Source organism: Falco punctatus, assembly GCF_963210335.1.
Source record: "Falco punctatus genome assembly, chromosome: 7".
Taxonomy (NCBI): Eukaryota; Metazoa; Chordata; class Aves; order Falconiformes; family Falconidae; genus Falco; species Falco punctatus.
In genome coordinates this window covers 67,486,856-67,508,744 of record NC_137587.1, presented here as the reverse complement: position 1 = coordinate 67,508,744, position 21,889 = coordinate 67,486,856, and the positions used below count along the sequence as shown (strand labels likewise).

The window sequence follows — 21,889 nt, the reverse complement described above, 5'->3', positions numbered from 1 at the left end:
CTCTTCCCACCCACCTCCTCCCATTTCTCCCCTGAATTTTTATCATTACTGGAACTGTGGTCTTCTGAAGTGATTCATTTACTGACAGCCATCTATTTTCCCCAGAAGCAGTTTAAACTGTTGGCTACTTGTTGCAATACATAAGTGTGTAGAAATATTATATAAAGACTTGAAAGAGGGTGAGGGAACTCTGCTTATTTCTGTCAGTGGTTTTGACTCATTTGATCTAGTTATTGGAGAGCTGGCTGGAATGGAAAGTTCTGGAAGCTTTGAGGAGCAGGTTCAGGAGGAACATTAAGAAATACACAATCAGCTTTTCTATTTTTGTAGATCTATCTATTTTAATGTCTGAAGAGATCAGTGTGATCATCTAGTCTAACCTCCTGCATAGTAATGGCTGAAGAACATCATCCAATAATTTCTGCATCAAAGCACACTGAAGGCACTTTGTACAGGACTTCTGAACAACCTCAGAATTAGGTAATTTAGAATGCATTGGTGACTTGGACTGTCCTTCCACAGGGATGGATACACCTGTAAAAAATTCCCCTATGCAAAAAGTCCACGTTGAGACAGTCTACAATGCAGAAAGGCATAATCCTGGCTTGCTTTTCTGAAAAGCAGAGAGGGAAATGAATAGCTGGAATAGTCTAAGCCACACCCACCCTTCCTGAGCACTGGTGTGGAACCAGTATGTCTTCAGTAATGTATTTCCCAGGTCAGAGGCATGAGAAGGGAAGGAAGACACTGTTACAAAGTCAAATGATATGGATAGATCTCCAGAGGCTCTAATTATTGCTCTAATTGCCTCAACACTGAAAAGTTTGGAAGGATCAAACCCCGTGGACCCTGCATGGAGTTTTGCCTTGACCTAAGTCAACAATGTGCTTGAATGAGGCTGGCTTTGAAGATGTGCTGGACTGAAGTACTGGCCCTGCAGTCTCATTGTGGCTACTTCTTTAAAAGCAAGAGGGCATTTTAGTAAGGGAGACTGAATGTAATAATGTAGTATGAACACCAGAAGACAGAAAATGCTGTTAAATAAGGATTAGGGCTGTTGTTCATTAAGATGAGATGACTGATGCTAATGTATAAACAGAAAGTCAGGAAGAAGTTGTTTCGGTTGAAAGATATGTGAAGAATAAATTCAAAATCTGGAGCAGACTGTGCTGTCTAAAGCATTTCTTTTCCCAATTTACTTTGAGAAAGTTACCTGGTTTCCTCAGATTTCCTCAAAATTAGATGCTTAAAATATTTAAAGGTCAAAATTACTTTCTGTTTTTCAGTTCGGGTGGTAAATTTAAAAAAAATAAATCTTTTATTGCTGTAAACGTGGCTCAAGAGCCAGGGGCTGCACAGTAGCTTGCAAACTGCAGCAAGAGCCATGGAACAATTTCCTTCTCGTGCCATGTTGTGCGCAGTGGACAGCTTCGTTTCCACCTCTGCTTGGCCTAGAGCCAGAGGAACACTTGGCTGCTTGCATTCACTCTAGGTTTTCTACACTATTCCTTCCTGTTATGCAAGAGATTTGAAGAAATAAAAGTTGTTAAGATTCAATGCAAAATACTAATGTATAACCCTGCCAAATGCTTCCAAGAGTGTAAGGTTCCCTTCCTGCTCAGAGCAAGTGGTTGGAAAGCAGATGTTAGTGGGTTTGCCTTCTGGGATCCTTTTGGAGGCCTCACATTCTCTTACCCATCCATTCAGTGATCCTCCTCTAGAGGAAATGTGTGTGTTTCTTAATTTCAGTTTATTGGGGGCATGGAGAAATGCCTTAGTATGCTGTAACCGTGCTGGCAAAATGTTAGATGGACTGATGACCTTGAATGGTACGTTCAGAACAGGAAGGGAAGAACTATACCAACAGGTCACATTGCTGGCTCTATTTCCTGTTCTTTGCCTTAACAGTTTTGTCATTAAGCGCCTCAAACTTTTCAACTTCTTTGCAGCTAGCATTTAGTTCACTGCACAGTCTGGGTGCGTAGGTGGTTGGATGGATGATAGACGAATTTCCTAGCTATTGTTATGTGTCTGGGTACACAGTTTGAACAGAATGAAATTTCACAGAATGCCAGTATGAGAGAAACATCCTTAACTCACACATACGTGCATACATATACTGCTTCTACGTCATGAGCTGCAATGTATTTAGTATGTAACTGATCACTTTAATTACTGGAATAGTTCATACATACCAGAATAGGAAAAAACAATCAATAATAAAAACTTAGCACTATTTAGTGATATCAGCTGCAGATCTTAAAGGGGTTTCCAGAGGAAGCAAGGCATTGTTTTACAAATGGGAAAAATGAAGGCAGAAAGAGTAAGTTACATAGCCAAGATTTACTGACACGATTGGGAAGGCAACAGCTATCTTCTGAATTTCGGTTAAGCATCTAAATCTTAGCCATCTTCAAGTTAACACTGCATCAGGGCATCTTAATTGTTAAACAAGTATTTTTGATTCAGGGCATTGCATTGTATTCTTTGTACCTGAGACAAGTCTCCTGTGTCCCCTGGCCAGACACAGCCTGCAACCTCATTTCAGACCCAGCTATGTAGGTTTGAGGTCCTTTTGCTTGTTATGCTACTACAACACGATGGTGTGTGTTAATGTTTGGCTTGCCAAAAGCTTTGGAAAGATTTATTCTGCTGCTGTCAAGGAGAAATTTCCCTTCCCCTGCCGTGCAGTCTATTCACCAACTGTTGCTACTTACACAGACTATTGTTATGAGCACTGTAACTCTGGAGGATGTGGAGGATTTTTCCTAATCCTACAATGCCAGCACTCTGTGAGGCAGCAAAAGATAAGTATTTCAAATCACTGAAAGTCTGCAAGTGCTTAGCCTAGGAGAAAAACAAAACTGTGATATGCTCAGGCTGATAACGAAATTGTTCTTGCTTCAGTGGGAAGATTATATGGATGCAGTGGCCCCAAACATCTGCCTTGGACTTTTCCTAGCTCATAGCCTTGTGAAAGAGTAGAAAAGGCTTTAGGGGGGCAGAATATGGTCTCAGCCTTCTACTGGACCTTGTTTTGGATTCCAAGCCCTCTGTGTCCTGCAGACTCTTCTGCAAAGCCTGTTTGTTTTTTGCTTCTTATTTTAGTGCATGTTAGGATGGTTTTTAGTCCTTAATACATACCTTGCATCCCATGCAAAAAAGCTGTCCATTTTGATGAAGGAGCCAACCTTAGAGTAGAAATCCTTACTGAGTATAGTATTTTCAATTGAATTGTCATAGACTGATTCAAACTGCCATGATCATATATTACCTCTGAAAGATTTAATTTAGCCAACAGATGCAGTTCTCATGGAACCGTATGATACGTGCAGTTGTAGTAAAAACAGAGAAACAAAAAATCCGCTTTAAAATATTTCTTTAATGTTTAGCTTTCTGCTCCTATTAGATAATGATTAATAGATGCAGAGGGTGAAAAAACCAAGCTTTTATTATTTTCATCTGAATGTTAAGAGGTGCTTTGTGAACAACCATAATTTCAGGGACTGCTTTGTCAGAAGAATTTCATGGATGGTAGTTTGTTAAGCTGATGAATTGTTTTAATTAGTCAGTAAAACACTATTTATGATGTAGCATATGACACTCACAAAATTTGATCATTCTTAGTCACAACAGTATATGACTAACCTCTCCTACCAGTAATTGCCAGAAACATACTTGGAAATTACGTTTTATGAGGTTGCCTTGAAAATTAACATATACGATATTAATTTTATAGGTGTAAAGAAACCCATTCAGTCATGTCCGCAATACTAAACTATAGCAATAAATAATCATAAAGGAAAATAAATAGTTTCTAGGAGGCAAAAAACCACAAGACAGGTCCACAGAGAGGTGCCACCTTGCAGAACTCTATTCTTTCTTGTTCTGAGAAAAATAAAGAAAATCTGATTTGTAGCAATATTATTTCTCATCTTTCTCACTGAGGGCTAGACAGCGCTATTATGGTACGCTCTTGTGGTGCAGAGGCCCCCAGAGCATAATGAGCTCTCAGGTGAAGCCTTACCCTCCCAGCTGGCCTCAGATAACATAGAGTCCTTCTCCAAAGGTCAGATTCCTTCTCCATCCCCTGCTCTGTCTTTTGACCACCTCGTCTCTCCAAACTAGACATCCCCCTGTGCTCTCCCTTTCCATCCCCCTGAAACCTCCATCTCTTTAAACCAGGACTTAACACAAGTCTAGCCTTCTGTTCTTTCCTAGCCCATAGCCCTCAGCACAGCTCTCCTGCTGTGGCAAGTTAGTGCCCCAAGAACACCTGGAGATGCTTTTACTGTTTGTACAAGAAAAAGAATGGTGAATAAAGGTAAACTGTTTCATAGCAGGAGGAACAAAGGAGTAAGTCTTCCACCTACCAGGTGCAGAAGGACCAGGTATTGTCTTGTCTTTTGGACTTGATTCTTCCTTCTATTTTTCTCTCTGTGTGTTCTCACAACACTGTGGAGTTGTCTGAATAGAAATGAAAGCCAGAGGCTCCAACGGTGAGCAGCAATGCTCATTATTCAGCACAAAAGAACTTGACTCATTTTCCTGCACAGCTCAGATTTAGTCCCAGGGCTCCTGTTGACTCCTGCCCCAAGTAAATCCCAAGGCTTCAGGTAGGGATCAGTTCTGTTCACTATGGCTGAGTATTCCCTGCAAAACTCTTTTTCCAAGATTTTTCCCTTCCAAAGCACATTCCTTTCTACCTCTCCCTGCTGAAAAGTTCTGCTGAGCTGGCACTCATTTTTAAAACACAGAGTAGAGAGTAGAGTAGAGCAGAGCAGAACAGAATAGAATAGAATATTGTGCCTCAGTACTCGAGTTTATCTTCACAACTCTCTTGATTGCATTCCTCCATCCACTGGAATTTCTCCTAACCCTGAACATCTTTACCGACTGTATTACAACCAAATATATGTCATACAACAGTATGGATTAATTGTGATGTGGCTAATGTCACTAATCTAATTCACATTGGTTTGAGAATGGAAAAGCATACATTCCAAAGGTGTAAAATTATCGGTGCTGTGGCAGTTCCCAGATGTTTGGAAGTGCCATGCCAGGCTGGTATTTAACACCATATTCCCTATCCACTTCCTAAGTTATACGTCTGCTTATGTTCACCATCCTTAGCAGTTCTCAGGTTTCTTATGGTCTTAGTGTGACTCTTGCTGGCACCGCATGTAAAACATTGTACTGCTAGTTACAAACTGTATTTTTCTTCCATGTTCACATTTTGTTAATGTCTGTTTGCCTTCATTAGTTGCCATCCATTGTCTGGAGAATGTAGCTGCAAAGCTGGCTGGGCTGGACTCTACTGCAATGAAACCTGTCCCCCTGGATACTACGGTGAAGGCTGCCAGCTGACCTGCCCTTGCCAGAATGGTGCAGATTGTGACAGCATCACAGGGAAGTGTACATGTGCACCAGGATATATGGTAAGTGAGAGCTGGGAATAATGGGGCATTTCATAAAGTGCCTGCAAAAAATCAAAGAGGATTTAAATCTGTTTTCAAATAATATTTGCATAAAAGGGGCCAAATACAAGTAATTTTTCCCATTCTATTATAAGTCCACATAATTCTCCTTTGAGCAGTGTAGTTATTGCTCCTGGTTATTTACTTAACATCAGTATTGTAAGTTTATTACTGTTATAAGGATAAAGACATGGTTTCCCGTTGTATATTCTGAGTCAAGACATAACAAAAAAGATGTCAGGTTATTGTCTGCCTGGAAACACAGAAAAAGAATTCTCATGGCCTTTCAGCATGTTCCTTGTCAGTCACACTGTGATTTTAATAGATTAAAATCTTTTAAAATGTTACAAAAGATAGAGCAATTTATGTCTTTTCTGAGCATATATGGCAGGTGTCTTTTACCTGAGCATCAGAAAGAGCTTCAGACATTCTGAGGTAAACAAGCATTACGTTTTATAGATAAGACCTAAAATGGCTGAAGAAATCAGCCTAAATGAAACAACAAAAATTCAGAATTAACAATTGTCAGGTTGTAGCAGAAGTTATTAGGACGTGAATCCAGATGCCCAGCCCTGCTACAGCTGGGCTTAGTGGAACTCTTACTAATAAGTTCCCTGGTCATCTGTATGTGAAGTACCTCTTTACTTCAGGAGCACACCTTGGAAGAAATGTGCAGGCTATGTTTATGAAACAGTACTTCCTAAAGAAAAAAAAATATTTTCAAGAGAGAATTCCACTGCAACTTCATTAGCAGTTGTCTTTCTGTAATTTGTGTTCTTAATTTTACGTGATCTGCCCCCACAGGCCCATCTATATTTTTCTGTACTATTATAGTAATTATTAGTTACAATTACTAAATTTACAAGAAATCAACCTTCAGATTCAAAGACATTCCCAATATTTTTAGAACTTCCACTGACTTTGAGCAGCCAACTAAAATGTGCAGCCTCCTACATGAGTTTTAGCCTCTGATATTTTAAGTTACAACTTCAAAATGAGATGAATAAATATCTTCAGATACTAGGGAACATAAGTTGTGATCTTTGACCATGTTGTAGCTCTTTTGATTTGCATTTATGAAATATGGTCGTCATCGTACCAGGTAGCTTTAGAAACAATAGGAGGTGAATGGCATATTGGATCTGGGCAGCAGAGCAGCCACGTCCTACCATCAGCACCCACTGCAGTGTTTAGGGTTTTCCAGAAAAAAAACATTGTGGTATTCTGCAGGGTGATATGCTGTTGTCATCTTTAGGGGAAAGCTGCACAGCTGTGACAAGATCCATAGTGTGGGAGTCCTAGATGAGATTAGTGGGATGCTAAAGCCTTTTGAGCCTCCCTCCATTTTAAATCCATAACTGATTTGATCACCTTGTGATCACCAGCTGTCATCTCCAGAACTGTGGAATTGGAGTTACAGCTTAAAGACACTTGTTCTCTGCATCATGTCAGCAGCTGAACCTGAAAGTTGGACCTTCCATCTAATTTCCAGGGGTACTCTCAATGCCAGGTATAAACAGATATATTTAGATATGAGAGGCAGGACTGTCAGAAGTATCTATGCAAGACACGAGTACTTAGAGATGGGAAAAAAAAGAAGAAAAAGGATTTGAGGTTTGATTCGCCACTCACACTAACAGACAACAAGAATTTATCTCCTCTATACAGTGGTGATATACAAGTATTAATATAGAGTGGAGGAAAGAATGAAGGCAGCAGGGTGTTAGTAACAAATGCAAAATAAAAAGATACCAAGATCCTCTTTCTTATCAGGAATGCTGTTCAAGTTTGCAGCACAAAAATATTTTGGGACCCTTTAGTGTACACATTTTTTAAGAAGCATATTTTGCCCAATATATATTGCTCCAAGACAGTATTATTGCAGGCATGAAGCCCGGGAAGTTCCTATTGCATTGCTTCAAAATAATATTTAATCTCATAATAAAGAGCTTTCTTGCATTGACATTTAAACAGCTTGGTTATTGAGGATAGCTCTATAATCACTGAAGCATATTTAGGCATTAGTATCATTGCTCTCTCATAATATACTATAATCTCTGGCAATTAGTCCGTGAGGGGAACTAAAGCCTTGAAATTGCTAATTTATTGCCTCTGAAGCCTATTTGTCATTCGCATGCATGCCAGATGACTTGAGTTGCAATGTTTTTTTCAAATGCTGGAGAATATAAGCTGTAAAGAAAACTTGACAGGAACCTTTACTTCCTACCCCGTAACGGGGGTGCTCTGCCAAGCTGCTTTTGCTGTACACTCCATCGTCTGGGCAGGGAGAGGGTGTCAGCACTACTTCACAACGGGGCCTGCGGGTCACGTGAAAGATGCTGGGGGGCCAGAACCCTCAGGGCTCGAAGTGGCTTATCTCAATGGCACGCTCAAGACCAGACTTTGCCTTCAAATGTGCATGCCTGCCTCTCGCTGAGGCAACGAGGAGCTTTGCCTGTGGGTAGACTTTTGCCCTTGTGTTCGGCTTGCCTGCAAGCAAGTGGCACGACTGTTCATGAGTGCAGGATGTCTCTTTTGGCAGTGCTGACAACAGTGTTGCTAATACAGAACTGGGCAGAGCTAATTATTCAGAAAAGCCATAAATGAATCCCTCTTGCTTTTTCTAGCATGAGGCTTGACTGATGCAGCCACAGGATCAGGAATTTTGCCATCTGATTGGAAAGAATGGAAGTGGGAGCAGCACCTTACATTTTACCGCAACATTTGATTTACACAGTATATAGCAGAGCAGGCTGGAGGGTTTCTAAATAAGGGGAAAAGGAAAAGAATATGATGGAACATGGGGTATAACTGCAAAATTTAGCTGCAAAGGGAGAGGTGTTGGACCCATAAGACTTTTGGGTTTCTGGATGCCCAGAAAACATAGTGACCAAGAAATGGTAGTCTTTTCCTGACAAAGCACTCCTCCAGCCCACTTCTTTTGCACAGATGGCTTGTTTTTTAACTGTGCCCTGCCTCGGCTGTGTCAGGGCAGCTGGGCTGGGTTTCAGAATGAATCATCTGCAATCGGAGCCAAAACAGGGACATTTTGTTGGGATGCAGAACAAGCCATTAAAAACACAAAGCATCTGGTCACCTTTATTAAACGTATTAAGTGGAAAAGCAAGCATTCCATAGGTTGACAAGTACACGAGCAGAGCACTTAATTTTTGGAAGTTAAGCAGATTCAAGTTTTAAAATAAAAATGTACATTTTAGCTCAGAAAATAATACATTATTTATTAGCTGTGACATTTCCAAAAATTCAAATGCAAAAGCTAAATATTGGTGAGTTTGCAGTTTTGGACAGAATTTTAAAACATTTTATGCCTCCTTTTTCTCGACTAATATTTTTGGTCAGACTCAACAACCACATTTGCACATACCTAGCTGTAAAACTAAATTACACTGTTGCAAAGTTGTTACTGGGTGTACCGGTACAGGTTATTTCGGTGTGAGGTTCTGATATGACTGTGCTCACATCAGGGGATTGCACTGTTGTAACTGTACGGGTGTCTAAACCACAGTGCACACACTATGTGAGATTTGACTGAAGAGGAAGCTGAGTGACACAGAATTATACCCAAACCAGCTGAGTTCTTGGAGGCAGCATCCAAGACAATAAAAATAGGATAACAGGAGTGGAGGGGAGGCACAACAAAATCTTCTTCCCCAAAATCACAGAGCATGTCTAGAGCTATTCCCCATATGCTCCAGCAGTCAAGTCCACGCTGCAGGCCTGTTGGAAACCCTGTGTTATTGTGTCTCGCTTGTGAAGGGAGGATAAAGGTTGTATCAGTTTAACTAAGATGATTGCAGGGAATCATCGTTATAGGCATGCCAATAGGGCACTTCCCTGAAATGGGTACTTTTAATGTATTTGAGGATTGTCTCTTAGTACTGAAGTGATGAATTGCCTGCCAGTGATGCTTTTCTGAAGAATGGTTTTGAAAAGCCATTCTACTGCCATCTCATTGGTGGCAAGAAGGAATCTGATAAACACACACAGGGAGTACACAAAGGTTAGCTTTAACAAGCATATATGGAGATTCTTGACTGGTAGACATTGGATCCTTATTCCCGCATGCAAATAGTCACTCCTTGCAAGAAATTACCGGGATACAGTTGCGGGGATGGTGAGAGGGGTTATACTAACTTATACCTCCCCCTCCTTCCAAATTCTGCTTTAAGATGATCTCTTATAAGCCCACTGAAGTCAGTTGTGCAGTAGGGATGTAAAAGAAATCAGGATTTGCCCTGTCCTCTCTTCTTTTGTTTTTGGTTCATTGAATTTTATTCCTGTAATTCAATAAATGTGGTGAAGAAGGCCAGAGGATATGAATTAAATATGACAGGAGACCACAGGAATCCTGACCTTCTGTCTCACAAGGAAATCTTAAATCCAACCCCCTGCATGTACCTATCAGCGTTCTAGCTACCGAAATCATTATAAATGCTATTGAAATACAAATAAGTTCACCTTCTCCATTGCACAGCTAATTGCAACTTTCCTGAAAACAGTAGCTATCTAGAGACCTCATCCTGTTACATGTCTTTGTTTCTTTATGGATGCTTTGTTTTCTTCCTTTGAAAAATAGATTTAACTTCAAATGCTTTCATTCTGTCTATTGTGGCATGGAGATATGTAGTTAAAACATTTCTCAGCCCAAGACACTCTGAGAAAACTTTAACACTTATCTATGGAATGTGCGGTCAGCTTTTACTTCGGCGAGCACTTAGGTCTATATTTCACATCTAGATGACAGTACTTATATTACTTTAAAGAGTTCATCTATTTATGCTGCAATTTCTTGAAGACCTGTCTGCTTTTATTGAACCCTGCATGCTGGCAAGCAAAGCTAGCACTTCATCACCAAAATGAAAGAATCCATTTTGACATTTTTCTATTCCTTGACTATATTGGTAGATCCCATACAAGCCAATCACAGTACAGGAAAGTGTGGAAACTATAGCAATGATGACCTCTTACTAGGAGATTTTTCAGCTTTTGGAAAGTCATTTGGATTCCCTAAGACTTTCCAAGATATATCCCAGTGCTGTGCATCTCTAGCCATTTGCATCTTCTGTTGATGTCAATATTGGATTTAAAAAACAATAAAATAATGCCTTGCAAATATATCCTTATATAAGTGCTTATGTATATAGATCTCTGGCTCATCTCAGTGGGAATCTGTGCTCTTAAGGACTGAAACACAGGCTTAATCTGGGTCTATAAATCCATGATTTTGTCTAGCATGACAGAGTTTCTCAACATAATGTTTTCTCTACCACAGGAGTACAAATTGCTTCTAAGGTTTACATTGGAGTAAAAGTTTACAACCTGCCTGCACATCGGGGTAAAAATCAGTCCCTGTAACACACAACAAGCAATAGTTTGAGCACTTAGGACAAATAAATGTATATCATAGTGCTATAAATCTGTTGAAATGCATAGCAAATTATAGCAAACTTTGTAACAGATAGTCTCTCAGTCAGTACAAACACCCACACACAGTCTCAGGCCAGTTTTTTTCTGCCCCGTGCCTACCCAGAGAGTAAAATGACCCAATTTACCATTCTATAGAAATGAGGAGGACCATAATTTTGTGATACCTATAGAGGTCATAAGGACTTTACAGGTCCAGCCTGTTGAGTATTCCAGCCATGACTGGCTTCCTTCTGGCACATACAATATATCTCTTGCTCCCTGAAGAAGATATACAGCAGAGAAAAAATAATTTTTCCCTCTATATTAAAAAAAAATTGAAGCCTGCTCTCCTGTCCTACACCTTTAAAATTCTCTCTGTTGTATAAAAGCAAAAAAAAAAAAATAAACAGAATGGAGCACCTTATCTTATCTTCAATTGAATTTTCCCTGAAGGACCAAAATCCCAGGTAGGTGTGGAAGAACTTCGAGAATCATTGCTTGTAGGTGTTTTCTAAACACTCAAGGTTGATAAATACAAACTTATCAGAATATTCCCTCTCTTCTACATATTTGCTTTCATCTTTATTCTAAATGTATCAACCTTTACCGCTTCAGAAGGAAGCAGGAAAAAATGAATGAGACTTGTCTTATAAGTCCCTGGTTCAGTAGTAAAATTATTTTATAAATTTTACAAAATTCTTAATACAAAAAATGAACCCAAGGTTGGAGCTAATGGATGTGTTTTGGGGGCTTTAACTCATTTAAATGTTCTGTTTCTCTTTGAGATGATTCCAAAAGTACTTCAGTGGAAGCTGCTCTCAGAGCAACAGGGCACCTCATCAAAAGGTTTAAAAAGAAAAGACGAGGGGAAAAATTCTTCAATAGAGCCTGTGTCCTTTTATCCTTGATTTACCGAGCATATCAGTTACCCCCCTTTGTTAAGAGCTCTTTTCATTTATAGGTATAAAATAAATTCAAACATTTTATCAAGATGTTCTTGTTACCAGCCACCAGTATAAATTTGACTTGCTGTAGTTGGGAAGAAGGTTTTCTGGCACAGCAGTTGTCCAATTAACGGGAGTATTACAGGCAACAGAAATAGTTTGCCCAGTCTCATTTCATGAATTACATAGATGCACGAGGAAGATGCATTTTCTTCTCACTGGTTTTCTATTTGTATTCATAATCCAATGTCTCAAAACGGTTGTGAATGGCTAGCAGTGGTGACCATGGGTACACAAAAAGGTGTCTGTACTGTGCAGGTGGGTTTGAGCGCAGGCTATAGCTGGCAGTGAGTGAATTTTTGATTAATAACAAAAGTAAAACAAGTATTCCTACAAGTAGCGGAGTTTAAAGAGCCTTGTTTTCCACATATTTCTATCCTTACTGCCCTGGCCTTTTCTACCCCACTGCAGTAACACTGTCTCTGTTAAAGTACTATGACACTTTAGCTAGCAAAGGACACTCAGATGAGCTCATAGAGCTCAAATTCACATAATCCCCCCCCACCCCCCACATAACCAGGTTAAAAGTACCATGCATCACATTCCCTAAAAAGGAAAGGATTTTGCCTGAACAAAGACTGAATATGAAGTCACAACATGGAAGAAATCGTTTCCCATGCTCCCAGTCTTTGAACTCTTTCCTTTTTTTTTTTTTTTTTTTTTCTTTCCTTTGTTTCCCCTCAATTATTCAGAAGTTCTTCATTTACTTCATTTTAAGATGTTTGGGAATATCCTTCTGTAGCCATGAGTAATTCCTCAGCTGCCCTTAAAGTAGAGAGACATAGACAACGGAAAGGCAAACCCAACCCGCGTGGACTGCCACCGCTGATGCAAGAAGCACCACAAAAGGGAAAGTCCCTGCCTGGATACAAAAAGAGTAGTGGGATGCAGCCGAAGAAAGAGCAAAAAGACCTGGCAGTTTCAAAGTGTTCTGAACAGTTTTGAGAAGTTTGTTTTGTCAAAGTCAGCAAGAAGGAAATGAAGCCTCTTTGATAACACATATCGATGTGAGTTTGAGGTCTGGGGGTAAAGTGAAAGACAGGGATATAGGAAATTCAACTAAAATAACTTTTAAAAAAATGGAAGATGTAACTGTGCCCTGGGGAACCATGATGGGAAAAGTTAAAAATTATATTCACATGGTGCTTGAAAAGTGGATAAAGATGAAAATGCTAGTAGTTGTGAGACAATCAGGTCCTCTATACTAACTATGGCTGCATCCTAGCTCCCCCTTTCCTGGTTCTGGTCTCTGAGGAATGCACTGTTCGTCAGACTTGCATGTTCTTGGTGTCTTCCAGATGGCGCAAAGTCTGAAAACTCATCTGAATTTTTTTTTTTAAGCTTACAAATTACTTCACAAATGAGTGTAGAACAAGAAGCAGATCTCAAGCAGGCAACAAAAAACACTCTGTTCCATACAGCCTAATTAAGAATGAGCTGGAAAATTGTTCTTGAAATGAAAGCACTCTCACTTTCTAGTTGTACAGAAGTTTTTCTGTCAACTGAGCTGTGTGTTGGAAGGTCTGAGTTTATTAACATAAATCAAAGCATCTCATTCCCCATATTTTAGTACATTCCTCATATATGGATCATTTGTAGCTATCAGGATTTTTGCATATTCATAAACCAGAAGAAAAATACCTCTGAATGGCATCTTGATACCCCTTTTCACTGATGACGCCTGAATTTTCTTACCCACTTTCTCCATGCATACAAAAGTACGTATTTATGTGCATAAAATGGCTGTTCTTTTAGGTTTTTGTAGGCCATTGAGACTAACAACAGACTATAAAGTTTTGCATCCCAAGGCTACTAGGTCTGATCCAGGCCAGGTCAGTGCAGACTGCAAATTATCTTCTCTTGGCTGTGCAGCGGCCTGCATGAAATGACTTTGGTCCCAGTCCAGCTCCCTGTGGATCAGTATGTACATCGCAGACCCCATTTCTATCAGCAGTGACTGGCAAATTTCCTGGCAGACTGAGCCATTTTACCATTTTACCTTCACAAGCCATTGCTTCAGGTCAAGCTTGGCAGCGTGGCTGTGTGATCCATTTCAAAGTCCCTGTAGAACTTTTTTCTGGGACAAACAGCACAGGTGCTCCGAGCTTTTGGAACAGCACCCTTCATAAGCATTGCAAGCCACCCAGATTGTACTGCATCTTTCTTAAATAACAGGTGCCTTTCTGAAAAGTCAATCCACTTGTGAGGTGGCCCTGCTGCATGTAGACTAGGAAACAATGAACATCACCTCAATGCAAAGAAACTGGATGCAGGCTAAAACCAGTATTTCAATAACAACGCACAAATGGATTCTTCTGGCTCTGCTCTATTACAGCAGAAGATATCCTACACTCAGATCCCAACGGGGAAGATCATTACGGGGAGGCCACCTGTGTATTCCCAGGCTTTCAGACTAAGCTGCTCCCCTATTGATTTTTGTATCAATGAACCAAGTGCTTGCTGCCTATTAGGCTTGTTGGTGTTCTCCCCCCAGAGCTCCTATTGACCAATTAGACATTTCTACTGGAGCACCAGCAGCCACAGCGTTTAGGAGCCTGTGTTTTTCTAAACCCTAACAGTGTTCATGTCAGCACCTGGCTGCATGAGCCATAATGAAGGTCTTCTCTCACTTCAGGGCATTTGTTATATGCTTTTGAGCAAGTGAACTATTGTGCCAGAGCATTTAACAAGGTCACTGGATGTGCAAGACACAGTGGGTCTCCCTCAGTTGTGGAAACTGCATCCCTTTCTTTGGATTCAATGGAATTTTTCAGACCCTTTATGAACTGCTGCTATTTCATTTTGTTTGCTCACTCTTTTATCAATGTACAAGCTGCAGAAATTGTCTGTGACAGCTCACATTCTACTTTGTCAGCCCAAGTTTACCTGAACACAACCGCTGGCTTTGGTAGGATTGTCCCAGATATATGAGTGGAGTTTGTCTCAGTGACTGCCTCTACTAATGAGAACTTACTCAGTCACACACAGTGTCTATAATTCGGTAAGAACTGTTAGTAAGTCCCAGGTCTCCTCCTCTTTCTTCTTATATTTACTTTTACTTCTGGGCTCTGCTGCAGTTTTATTTACCTGAATAACTCCAAAGTTTTCGTAAGTGGGTCCAAAGGAACCAACTTCATATAGAAAGCCTGAATGCCTCTGCCTTTGTTGCTAGTTGACATATTTCCTGTATTTTTTCCTTAATTGGCAATGTGGTTATGTCAAATTGCATTTCTGTTCCTGTAGCCTCATCCAGAATCAGTGGAGCTCAATATTCTGTTCAGACTGAGTTGTTTGATCTGAATTTTGCAGAGGAAAAAACTGCTTGCCAATAGCAATGTCTCTTTTCATCTATTAAGCTTCTAAATGCGTGTGTGTATAAATATATCTTTAACTATACTATCTGTGGATCTATGGATAAAAGTGTTGGTAGCTGACTCTCCTGGTAGTTCAGATTGCAAACTGACTCCATTAACACCACCTAAATATAGGATTTAAGTTATTAAGGTTAGTTTTTAATTTTATTTTCTGTCTATCTAACTGTACTGTCAAAGGAAAATACTTTATTCTTTGCAAACAGACATATATAAATGGAAAATCATGGTTGTGTTTTCTTATGCCAAAAACCAACTGAAATTTTGCCAGATCTTGAACTCTTGCTGAAGGGTTTTGGATTTAGGAATATCTGTGAAAGTTTGAAGGGGATGTCTGTGTATCTGCCTGTGTCTGATTGCTGGGTTATTTACCAGCTTTTCAGAAGTTACGTTGCAAACCCCATTAGCTTAAAGTTGACATATCTTTTCTTTTTTAGATGCTTTCTTTTTTTGCTTTGATCTTTTACATGTGGGTGGGTCATGCAGCTTAGAACCAAGGTCAGCTGCAGGCGTTAGCGTTATCAGCCCTGTATGCCCGTATGTGCATATTTCCCATCCACATTGCGGCTTCTGTGGCTGCAGTGCTCTTAGTAAGAGATCAGCTGAGGATACCAGCTGTGTACAACACACTTAACTCCTCCTGGACTCCGTCCATCCTGTCTCTGTGAACAAGAGTTTAGGCACGCACTGATGTACTGAACTTGTTGCAACTTCCACTACAGAAAGATGCAGGACTTGGCTAGTGACCACCCTGGTGAATGCAGTGTGCATGGTAGGAAGGTTTAGACTTGAGACTGTGCTTGGACATTATCCTTAACTGTGTAGTACAGCTGTAGAAGAATTCTAAAAGAATGTTTGCAGATAATGCAAAACTATTAGGCTTGTCAAATATAAAGATGGTAGCCAATTTGAGGAGAGGCTTCATGTTACTGAATGACTGGGTAGGTTGAAATTCAGTGTTCAAAAATGCAGAGTAATAGACGACGGGAAAACAATGTTAAGTAAATACACAAAAGGTGAGTTGTAATTTAATTCCTACCATTCAGAGAAAGAGATCAGGCAATCACAGGGGGAAGCTTTCTGAAAAACTCAAATGAGTGCTCGGCACTAGTCAAAAAACAAACAAATCCAGAGCGCCAGATAGAATAGTTAGAATGATCAGGAAGAGAACAAAACAGGATGGAAAAACCATTTTTGTGGTATTGTGTAAATCCATAATATATCTAAATCTCAAATTACTGCATACAGTTTGGCTGATTCCTGCTTACAAAGGATATAATGGAAGTAGTGAATGGTGACAAAGATCATCTTTTATATGGAATAGCTTCTACACAAAGAATGACTAGATAAGGTAGAACTCAGCTCAGAAAACAGATGGCTGAGGAGGGGTACGATAGTGATCTATGAAACTGTGGATGGTGCATAGAACATGAACAAGGAATGGTTATTTACTATTTCTAATAACACAGGAACAAGGGGCAACCAATTAAATGATTGCACAGCAGGTTTAAAGACAAAGATAGTGCTTTTCACAGAATGCGTAATTAAATTGTGAAATGGCTCCCATAAAATGAGAATAAGAGAGTGGGATGATTTTGCTTAGAAAAGGGGTCACCAAGGGTAGATATGTGAGAAGTCTCTTACACCATGGGGGAAGGGGAAGGCAGAATGCATGTTTGCTATTTATCAGAGCATAAGAAGTTTCCCAATTAAAAATCAGGCAGTGGATTTGAAGTAAACAAATAAAGATAATTTTTCTCCTTTGTATTTATAATTAAACTGTGGATCTTCTCGCCAGAGGACATCATAGAGGCTGAAAGTATAAATGATACTTTCCTGTTTTTTCTAAGGTGCTTTTTGCAGAACTGTTCAGATTTGTCAGCCAGAGCCCAAATTTATTATTGCAAGGAAGTCAGGAGGCAACAATTGTCCTACAAGGTAGATCTTGGACTGTGCCACTCAGGCTATGTGGACAGAGCAGAAACCATCTCTGTTTCCAGAGAAAGATACTCCTGATGCAGGTTTGTCATAGCCAGCTTTTAATTCTCACTCTGAAATACACTGCACTGCACTGAAATCCTTATCTGTATTTCTAAGTGTCTTAGGCTTCTGTTAGCCACTGATCTATTCTGCCCAGATCTGGGAAAGAAAATGATGGAACTGCACACGGTGTTAAAATCTTTCCTTTACCACAGTGATAACTCCAGTTCAGGTGCCTCCATTTTAAAAAGCAGAAGAAAACAGCTTTTTTTATAATTTGTCTTTACCACTAGTATCCAAGGACTGCGATTTAGTATTTTGACATACTTAGCTAGCTTCTGTCCCACAGTTTGGACACAAGTAGATTATTGAGTAGATCATGAGTAGCACATGTACCAAGTATATACTTCTCAGGCATGTAAATACTTTCCACTTACTTGAAATCGTGCACATTATATGTGGACCATTTTACCTTTTGGGACATTTAATTGTGATATGGCTGTGTTCTTTGGAGCATTTTAGAATAGCAGCTGATGAAAGTTGATTATAGGAACAGCAATGAGGCCCACAGATGTTTGACTCTTTATAGCTTCCCCAGAGTTAAGTTTAAAATATTCCGAGTTTGCTCCCTGCCTCACCTGAATAAATCTGAAGTGGCCCTGTTCCAGATTTATATTGCTTTAACTAAACAGAGGACTTGGTTATCCAGCTGGCTGCATAATGTATTTTAGTAATGCTCCATGATTGACCTGCCTTGATAATGTATCTCCCTGTTACCTAAATCTAAACCCATGTATGATAGCTGTTTTCATTTCCATCTGAAATATCTGCTCCATAAAAAATCTCCCCACCTCCACTGTGAACAGAATTAGGAGTTTGGTTTTGTGTCTTGCCCGCATGTAGCCCACTGCTGGGGCTGGCCAAGCTCTGCACACCTAGATGATTTAGCTGAACACTGACCTCCATCAGGTTTTTTGAACTGTGCGTGGCTCTGTTGCTTGTACTCCATTACCGGTTGCCTGTGGGAGGCTGTCCTCTCAGGTATGATGCGCCGTCTCACCAGAGGAAATGTCCCGAGGAAATGATGTAGGAGTTGTTTTACCCAGATGTAGGAGTTGTTTTACCCAGTCTAAATCCAGTCTCCTATTTTTGGAGAGGTCCCTCCTGGATAAATGTGTTTTGTGATATTTTATTAGGTGAAATGTGCTGACTGTATAAAAAAATCTTGTTCAGAGGTTGATGATCATCTTTTTTACTCTCCACACTACTTTCCTTGTGAATACATTTAATTATATGATGCTGTATTCATTGCCTCGCTGACACTAAAGTGCTCTGCAGTTAAGGCCTAAATACTAAACCAGGCAGATATTCAAGCGTTGTAAAGTTAGTCTCTTTTTTTTTTTTTTTCTTTTTTTATGCCAGCAAAAGTGCTACACTGATTTACAGGAAGCAGGTGGGGGGAGGGTGCTATCTCTTGCCTGCTCTTTTTATTGAATTCTCTGTCTTTTTTTAATGCCCATATTTAGGTGACTTGAACAGTAGGAATACGGTTTTTCATTTGCAGATAACTGACTGGTATTGGGCATATTTTTGGTGCAAACTAGAAAAATATTCCCTGGCGATGAGGGGGATTAGAGTACTCAGTGACAGAATCCAACTCAGGTTTACTTAGTTTTCGTATGCAAAATCCAATTTTTTAAATGAAAGTTTTATTTGTTTTCACTTGATTTCATGGAGGAAAAAAGACCTCACAAAGCTAGAATTTGCTGCCTTTATTCTGGCAGAATACTGCTCCACCTCATCGTCAGTTTTATTGTGCCAGAGCATTGTTCCTTTTGGATGTATGAAGCATGTTGGAAGCAAGCTGCTGGAGGACAGGAGAGTGCTGAGATTCTGCTCACCCCCTGCTTCAAAAGATGAGAACTATCTTGCACACACAGTGTCTATTATTTTGCCTGTGTGGGTTTACTGTACACAGGTCATGTGGTGCATGCACATGGTAAAACCCTCTCTGTGCCTGGGATGACGGCACCCAGCTTCAGCACAGCTCGCCCCCGTTACTGCCTTCCCATGAGTTAGTGGGACAGTGTCCTGAATTGCCAGTTTGAAAGGACCCTGAGCCAATACGCACTGCCTGACTCCTTAGATGCACAGATCCTTGCATCTCTCACAGCTGGGATTTACTGTGCTGGAAACCATGAGCTCTGTGCAGTTAATTCCAGCTCTGCACACACGTACATGGTGTCCAGACTGAAAGGCTGCACAGGTTCTCTGATCTGGTCTGTCGTAGCCCATGTCACTCCATCAGTAAGGCCACAGCAGAACCTGGCCAGATTCTTGTTTCTGGCCTGCTGTGCCCCTAGAGCCTCTCAGTCCCCCATCTGGGTTTTTCTGTTTCCCATTGCGCAGCTGCACAATTAATCCAAGGTACGTTAACAGTATATTTGGGTTATTTTTATTTCAAAAAAAGGAGCGGTCAGCCTGTGGTCCCAGGGCTGTATGGGTGTCAGAGCAACAACTATCTATCCATCTTCCCAGAAGGGACCTTCCCCGTCACATTGACCAGGCACCTTGTGAAGCCTTTGGCCACAGCTGAGGAAAGCCTCTGATTAGCACTTGGCCACCTGGAGAATAATTTGTACATGAACCGCAGTTACTTTGGGTAACTTCTGCTGCCCTCACAGTCAGCGCTCCCAGCTTTGCTTTTGCACAATAAAGGCTACAGCTATGACTGCTAAAATGAAATTAAACTGTTTTTAATCAAGTACTGTATGTACTAAAATTGACATTATGGTAATTTTGCTTACTACTCTCTTTATAACAAGTTTCCGTTTTGTTTCTGTGCATGTTTTGCTGAATACTTTTGATCAAACACAAAATTTAAGAATTAGTATCAGGCTGACAGGTTTTGAACTTGGCATTTACTGTGAAATTTACAGTATGAATTAGCATATTAGCACAAATTCAGAGGTGAAATAAGATGCTGACATCCATTTGTAAATGTTTGTAAATCCTTGTAAGATTATAGAAAGCAAAGCCGTCAAGTTCTTCCCACTCCCAAAGGTAGCTGTGCTTGGTCCTCAGGCATGTCCAGGTTTTACAGTACACTCGGAGGACTGTGCCGCCACTGAGGTGCAGATTGAGGAAAGCTTTGCAGATGGCTGTTGGAAGTGTTTCATGATTTAATGAAAGACTTCAGCATTCGGGACTGCCAATGGATGTGTCTCTGGATGAGTCACGAACTGTAAAGTCGCTTTTAAAATATAAGAAAGCCCTTTCCCATCCTTTCCACCTTACCCCATCTTCTTCCATGAAAAGGGCAAAGGGAAAAGGAGGCTGAATAAGGTCATCAGCGGTGTTAGATGTATATCAAACTCTAGCACAACTATGTCATATAATATTACAAAGTGGGTAAAGGAACATTTGTCAGATCTTAGTAACAGTGATTACCTGCAAACTGAACACTTGGCTTGTGCAGGGCATAAGATCTTTCCCCAACCTTTTTTTCTGCATTTTATCATTAGCACCAATAATAGCATCTGCAGGGAGTAATTAGAGACATCCAGAGGGGAAAGGAATTCTGCCAGAGGACATCATTATGTCTGGAAAACTAAAGATGCTGTGTAGTAAGGTCATGAATAAATTGTTTGAGTCTAGGGTGGAGGAGAAGACCGGTAAAAGTACAAAGTTTCCTACTGCTGCTAATATGCTTATGAAAAGCACATTAATTTCCACTGGAACACCATTAAGGAAATTAGTTTGTTCTGACAGTTTGTGTTGCTGGATACCATATGTTTACCTTGAGGGAATGTTTGTGGAGAACCACTTTGGGTTAATTGTAAATGTCACAATTAAATAAGTAAATATACAGAACTGTATCTATGATTTGCATCAGTGCACAGGCACTCTGTACCACTGGTGTGCCATGTAATGTGTGCACATATAAATATATACTTTTATGTACTATATCCATACCAATCAGCTTATCTGGACACACAGACATCAGGTACAAACAGCACCAGCATTTTGTCTTTCTGATCTGTTTATCATTACATACATATGGCACTGCACCATGCCCTTCCTTCTCTTTAATGCCTGCACTGTGAGCTCTGAGTACTGAGCATTGAGTTTCCCTGGTGCTCGTGACAGGTGTTGCACCTCTAATTCATCTGGCACAAAAACAGTGAGGAGGGGAGAGGAAGGAAATCAGATACCATATTAAAAATCTCAGATTAGTTGGAGTCACATTACGGATTACCAAGGTTCAAATACGTTGCCTTTCAGTGTTGTCAGTCCTACCTAATAATCTGCACAGGAGTTGAGGATTTTCAGCACCTTGACAGATTAAACCTTAAGAACACTCAAACAAACCTGTCACATAGGTCTTTATCATGCAAACTTGAGGCCAAGTTCAATAACAGCCCTGTTAGTTTTCTGCATTGCAGTTGCCATGAAAAATTGATTTTCTGTTTTGCCACTGACTTCAGTGGAACCAGGCTTTAGCCCTCCGAGGCAAATTTATTCCTGTAGATTGTAGCCTCTTCTGAAATTCTTAATTTCACATCCTTAAATAGTCAGTTTTGAGACAGACCAGCTATGGGTGCAGACTTTGCCGGGTGTTGCTCACCAT

At 40.2% G+C, this 21,889-nt stretch overlaps 1 protein-coding gene across 8 annotated transcripts in view; it reads left to right on the top strand.

The window, feature by feature from the left end:
* Positions 1–21,889, top strand: part of MEGF11 (multiple EGF like domains 11) — a gene marked incomplete at its 3' end in the record, with an annotated part of 303,133 nt that overhangs the window by 211,712 nt on the left and 69,532 nt on the right. For all 8 annotated transcript variants that reach the window (XM_080396936.1, XM_080396935.1, XM_080396939.1 and 5 more), the window contains one exon: positions 5,264–5,438. In XM_080396936.1, the coding sequence (XP_080253062.1) occupies positions 5,264–5,438 (175 nt within the window). The remainder of the gene's footprint in view (positions 1–5,263; positions 5,439–21,889) is intronic.